Below are 6,486 nucleotides of genomic sequence, written 5' to 3'. Positions count from 1 at the left end.
TCCAGATTGTATTGGCGCGAGAGCTGGTAGTCCGTTCCCTTGACAAACTTCAGTTTATCCAAAGACACCCCGATGCTCTCCAGTATGGCCTTGATGATCTGTTCATAGTACTGCACCCTGTGCTCCAGCAGATCCAAGGGAGCCTTCATATTGTCCAGGAAGGCATGCAGGTCAGCAAGCAAGATGGTCACCTCACACCCAGCCTTGAGGAAGTCTGCAATTTTTAACATAGGGACGAAGTAGGCAACATGAGGTTTGCCTGTGGTGGCTGTTCCCCAGTACACCTTCAACTCTCTCTCCTGGAGAATGTGTTTAAGTTTCTGGTCGTCACCCAGGACCTCCTGCAGGTTCCTTGTGATGAGGTGGAACTTCTCCTCTGGACTTAGTTCTTGTGCCATGCTCTCTCGCTCCATGTCTTTAATGTTCTCTTCTGTTTTCACAATCTTAATATGGTCCTTCTGCTCTGTCAAATTGGCGAAAAGGAATTCCCCATCTCCAGTCAATTTAAATCTCTCCTCCTCCACCCATTCCTCCTTGATGGGCTGGTTCATTTCGTCCCAGTCCTTCAGGAGGGTGTCTGCCTGTCTTTGTTTCCTTTTTTGCATGTAGGAGTAACCAAACATAAGTGTTCCTGCGGCCATCGCAGAGACGCCGGTAAGGAACACCTTCGGCATAAACATTACTGAAGTTGAATGAACCCTTCTTACTAAAGGCGTAGCCTCGGAAACCCAGACACCTTATTTCAAAGGCGTGACTCCACTAATGCATTAGTTTAGGGTCGACATGGAATTATATACCATGTCACAGCTGTGCATTGATTAGACAGCATTCTCTGATGTCATAACAGTTGTTATGGTAGCAGGACGGACTCTTCACGACGTTGCACCTAAGGCACTTGTTAGGAAGGCTTTAACTTAGAGCTCCATATATGGGGATAATTTAAATGTATAGTCCCATGATGTAACAGTAGAAGGACTTAGTACAGGAGGGTGAAGGTGCACTGCAGGCCATGGGATATTCAGAATGAGGATATAAAAAACAAAATAGGAAGTCGCAAAAGAAAAAGTTGTAAAAGACAGAGAGAGAATTTGGCAAAAGAGGATGTAAAAAGAAGAATCAAAGGAGGTGAAAACGGCAAAGGAAGATGCACCAGTGTTGGAAGCAGCAAGACAAGAGGAAGAAGACACCCAATACATGAATGTTTTTCAAAAGGGAAAGGATGGAAAGCAACATGTGAAGGACAATACAGAGGAGGTAGACACATAGGCTATACATACATAAAAGCAAGCGCTCTATATCTTTCCCTAGCAGACTAATGACTCATTATATAGGGGAACCTTTTCTACATCTGCTACACTGGCTCAGTGGCTCTGGTGAAACTAATTGTGTAGGCCTACTTCTTATTCTTTTTTAGTTCCGGCAGTGTGGACGCCGCATGGTGGTTTATTCACCTAGATCAAGGGTGTCCAAACATTTTTCAAAGGGGGCCATGTTAGAAAATATTAAATCACCAATCAAGGGCTGACTACATTATCAAATATAACCAGACATGCAAGGTAAAGAAATGAAATAAAATAGCCTTTCTTGACCCCTTCAGAATGAGACAACAAGGAACAAGGAATCCTATGCCCAGGTGAATAAAAAACCTCTACGTAAAAATGTCCTATAGACTATACTGTCAGGCGAGCCATTCACAATACAATTAAGGTATTAAGCCGCGGCCCGCGGGCAACATACAATTGTTCCCCAGGCACTTTGGACACCCCTGACCTATAAGATCTTCTTATATCAGTATTGTGCAGGAACTGCAGTACTGCCTTTGAAATCAAATGTTGTTTCTTTTCTCACTATGGCCAAATAAAGAATATAGTGTACTTCGATCGCTTACATGAGTGAAAGATTAGACTGATTTATTGGTTTACTATATCCTATAGGCTACTATCTCTATGCATTTTATGTAATTACCTTGTGTTTACCTTACTGTAAAAAAAAAGTGCTAAATGCCTACATTTTGGCAGCTGAATCGACTGAGGGAGCCATGCATGCATTGTTTTTCCAACCCTAAATATTGAGCACACAGAGCAAGTCTGTAGTGCTTTTTCTAGTTTTATTCTCTTAGCAGATTTATTTTGTATTGACCTGTAGACCTACTTTCATTGAACTGTACCATTCTACAAACCGTTAATACAAATTTCAATCAAAATCAATCAATGAATCAATCAATCAATCAATGACATCAAATAGCTCTCGACATTAGAGCTATGCCGGCAGGCGCGCAGGCAGGCGCGCACGCGCACGCGCACACTCACGCGCACACACGCACGCACACACGCACGCGCGCGCGCGCGCACACACACACACACACACACACACACACACACGCACACACACGCACACGCACACACACACACCCCTTATACACCCTCTCTCAAAGCCACTACCCAATCATATCACGCGTCGTTCCGTCGTGTTCTGTGTTTGGCCACTGTAAATTGTGACGTCAAGACGCTTTCGTAACCCGTATGAAGCGGGAATATTGTGGCAGACACTATTGCAGTGTGGAGTGGACCTTTTTACAGTCTATGTGTGGACGGACTGTTGGACGAGCCACGTTGAGCTGTGTCTGGATTTATTTTTTTTGTTTTTTTTAACAGCACAGGGTAAATAATTCCCTTTAATCGACACATTACAGGCCTGGTTGGTAGAATTTGTATGGAGTTAAATTATTTCTTGACCTGGAAAAGGAAATTGCAACGCATGGCAATGCGTTACATTTTCCTTTTTCAGGGCAGTTTCTACTCCGTTCGTTCGACGGTGTAGCATACAGAAAATAGCCTATAAAGGTAGACTACTATAATTCCATTCCACGAATCCATTTGCGAGAGGCAACATTAGCCTCGCAGTGGCCAGACAGTCTGGGCCAGGGCTATGCACCGCCGTAGGACGAAAATGAACCTTACCAGGCTAATGATTTCATATGTTTGTGGACGTTCTTGCAAGTGTATATTTGTATATGTCTATATGTTATGATGAATTGAATAAGGTGGACCCTCTTGTAAACATGAAGTGTAGTGCTTTTGGGTCGTCCACTCACAGTTAAGTTTTTTGTATTGAGTTGTGCTTGAAATGTACTGTAATTGCACAAACTGTAATTGCACAAACTGTTAATAAATACTTCAATCAATCAAAAACTACTAAGTTCAAGGTTCAACGTTCTTCTTTACTGTGTACATGTACAGTACATAAGAGTAAAAACGTATTTTTGTTTGGCTTCCTTCAGACAATGCAGCAGCATTGATGGCATATTATTCAAAACAACAAAAAGCACAGCAAACAAAGGGAAAGAATAAAGAGTGCAAGTAAGAACAATCAAATGGTAAAATAAATAAATATATGTAGCAAAGTTAGGTAAACCTTTGTGAAGAGCTTCACCGTATAGTTTAAGTGTAATGAGACCGGTCCTTAACTTATTACATAATCTAATCTATACTTTGCATTTACACATGACTAATGCCTTAAGTCAAAGTTCAGAGTGAGCCGGTGTTGTTCGCTCCAACTTTTTGACGTCAGTGTTCTCTGTTTTCCACCAGGGAGGGGAGGGGAGACCACAAACAATGTTAAACTCACCAACATTGCAGCTGTAGGGCAAGCTTGAATGATTTCTCTTTCAATCTGCAAAGCGTTGGTTTCATAAAAATCCACCGTAGACATGAGCTACTTGTCAAGAAAGTCCGTGCAGGTGATTATTGTTCAAGTGTTGGAGAGTTTGGAAGTGCTCGTCAAAGTCACTGACCGGCTCTGCGTTTCGAATTTGCACATGATGCAGGAGGCAGAAGGTGACACGCCGTTTCCAAACTCCAACACTTAGAAAAATAACCACCTGCATGGAATTTGTTGACAGAGTAGCTCATAACATGTCTACAGTGGATTTTTATGAAACAAACGCTTTGCAGATAGAAAGAGGATCATTCATGCTTGCCCTACAGCTGCAATGTTGGTGAGTTTAACGTTTAATACAAGCAGACCTTAAATTTCAATTTGATCAATGGGCTGTCAATGGAGGGTATTGCAACTCTAGATTCAACCCACTATAACAAAAGATAGTGTGGCAAATTGCAGCTAGACATAATTCAAATGTTAGTTGATAATTTACACAGCTTTACTTTCAGAAATGTAGAGCCGTTTCTAGCTTTACCGTCACTACTGTCTTTCCAGCTGAGAAATAGCCATAATCATGTGAGCCTTTTCAATACCCGTTCAAAATCTCTTCACAGTTCTGAATCTGCAGTCGGAGCTATGGCTGCTAAAGAAATGTGGGAACAGATTGGAGAGGGGTTTGTTGGAGAATATTACAGACGATTCGACAAAAACGAATTAAGGCCGAGTCTTGGAGAATTATATGTAAGTATATCCATTGTCTACTCAACTTTTGCTAGTTTTAATTTGGATACACCTCATGTTATCAGTTGTTCTCAAACATTGCCATTTCAAGGACCCCCTAATTGATATTTGGGGAAACTTGACATGGAAAATGTATGACAGAAATCTGTCCCTATTTTGGGAATGTCATTTTTCCTGTAATTATTATGCAAAGTAACTAACTATACTTTCAAAGGTGAAGCCTGCCACTAGGTTGGTTGCATGATAGGATAGGTCTTCCACACACTTGTAGTAAATGTTCTCAAAACAAAATGAGATATCCCCATTGTCAATTGTCTTTGTCATTATTAATATGGGGCGGCAGTGGCTCAAGGGTAGAGTGGCCAGTAGAACAGCTAGATGGAAACCGTGAGGTTAGTGGTTATACCACTGCAGTTCGATCCCGGGCTCCCTCAGACTTGGTGTCGAAGTGTCCTTGAGCAAGACGCTGAACCCCAAATTGCTTCCGGTTGGGGCCTTGCATGGTTTCCTCCGCCATTGGTGTATGAATGTGTGTGTGAATGTAATGCACAATCTATGTAAAGCACCTTGAATAAAGGCACTATATAATTGCACCATTTATTATTATTTATTGTATTCATTCTCTCTCAGTGTAATGACTCCTGCTTGACGTGGGAAGGAGAGGGCTTCCCAGGGAGAACTGCCATAGTTGGCAAACTAACCGTAAGTGTGACTTCTCTGGTCGGATGGTGTTGGGGTTGCTCAGTATTCTGTTATGATTGGGATGGGAATCATGGGATGTGACACATCAGTCTGCAATTGGACCATCGGTTACCGCTCTGTGGCCGAAGGGCTCTCTTTTGCATTTTCCCAGTGCGAGAGGAAGATATAGCATTGTGTGTGTGCGAGCGCACTCGCTTCGGATGTTATTATCATCACCCCTTAATCAGGAGAACGTTCGTGATCAGCACCTTAGAAATACCCCCAGTATGTGATAATCACACATACTGGGGAAACCGGAAGTGAAACTATGGGAGCGTTTGCTTTTTGTGACCGTGACGGCGGAGCTCCGTCTCTGGTGGCCTTGAGCCACGTGAGGCACCGCCGAGCGAGGCGCCAGCCGAGCGAGTCTCTGTGCCAAGTGTTGCGACGGCCACAAGAGCCGACTCAGCGCTGTTCGAGTTGCGTCCCGATAGGCAGAGAATAGTAAATATTAGTAGCCCCTAGTTTCCATGCCCCGACCATAGAGTTGGAAACGACACGTCCAGTGTCGTTGACCAGGCAATGTCTACAACACCCTGCATGCGTGCAGTCCGGGTGAACACAGCCAAACACCACGTCTAGTATGGCCATATTCTAACATCCTCCTGATAACGGTTGATTTCATATATGTAATGCAGTGATAACATATGAATCCGCTCGCGAGCGTGTGTGCGCACGCAGATTTGACGAGATTCTGTTATTTCATGCACTCACTTCCATATCTCTGCTGTCCAAAATGTTCATTTTTCAGGAAATAAAGAAAACCTTATATTTTAAAAACAAAGCAATACAGCCTCATCAAAGTTGGTGTTGTAACTTTATATATTGTCAATTACTTCCATAAGAGGGGGAGAGGTGGTGGAGTTAGTTGCTTTAGCAGACATTTTGAGTGTCCAATGGAGTTAAGAGGTTTTGTCAAAAGCACTTTTTACTACTTTCCATTGGTTCAATATTTTCGAAACAACACACAGACGTAAAGGGTGTTCAATAGCACTGATTTATGCCAAAATGGAGTTATGAGGTTTCCTCCCGACAGCAACGATATCTGACTTGATGGTTCTCCCTTTCATAGAGTTTGCCTTTTGGAGCCATTCAGCATGTTATCACATCGCAAGACCACCAACCCACGCCCGATAATTGCATCGTTTCCATGGTGACGGGACAGCTGAAGGTGAGCAGGGAACAGCTCGCTGTTGACATTGTTTCTGCACACTTTAAAGCCCAAACCACACCAAAGGGTCGGGTCGGGACAAAATGTTTTTTACAGTCAACCACACCAATGCAACTCAATGATTTGTATTGGTGTGGTTTACCTTAAAAGAAAACATTGAATTTCTTTATTCT

At 42.8% G+C, this 6,486-nt stretch overlaps 1 protein-coding gene across 1 annotated transcript in view; it reads right to left on the bottom strand.

The window, feature by feature from the left end:
- Positions 1 to 398, bottom strand: part of LOC310865336 (tyrosine--tRNA ligase, cytoplasmic-like) — a gene marked incomplete at both ends in the record, with an annotated part of 229,853 nt that extends 229,455 nt beyond the window's left edge. Inside the window, one exon of the mRNA XM_083774381.1 lies at positions 1 to 398. This exon is cut by the window's left edge and continues 665 nt beyond it. Within this exon, the coding sequence (XP_083630507.1) occupies positions 1 to 398 (398 nt within the window).
- Positions 399 to 6,486: the final 6,088 nt, after the last annotated feature.

This window comes from Protomyctophum parallelum (genome assembly GCF_964188405.1).
Source record: "Protomyctophum parallelum genome assembly, chromosome: 1".
Taxonomy (NCBI): domain Eukaryota; kingdom Metazoa; phylum Chordata; class Actinopteri; order Myctophiformes; family Myctophidae; genus Protomyctophum; species Protomyctophum parallelum.
The sequence above is the reverse complement of the archived record's forward strand: the minus strand, read 5'-3'. Positions and strand labels throughout refer to the sequence as shown.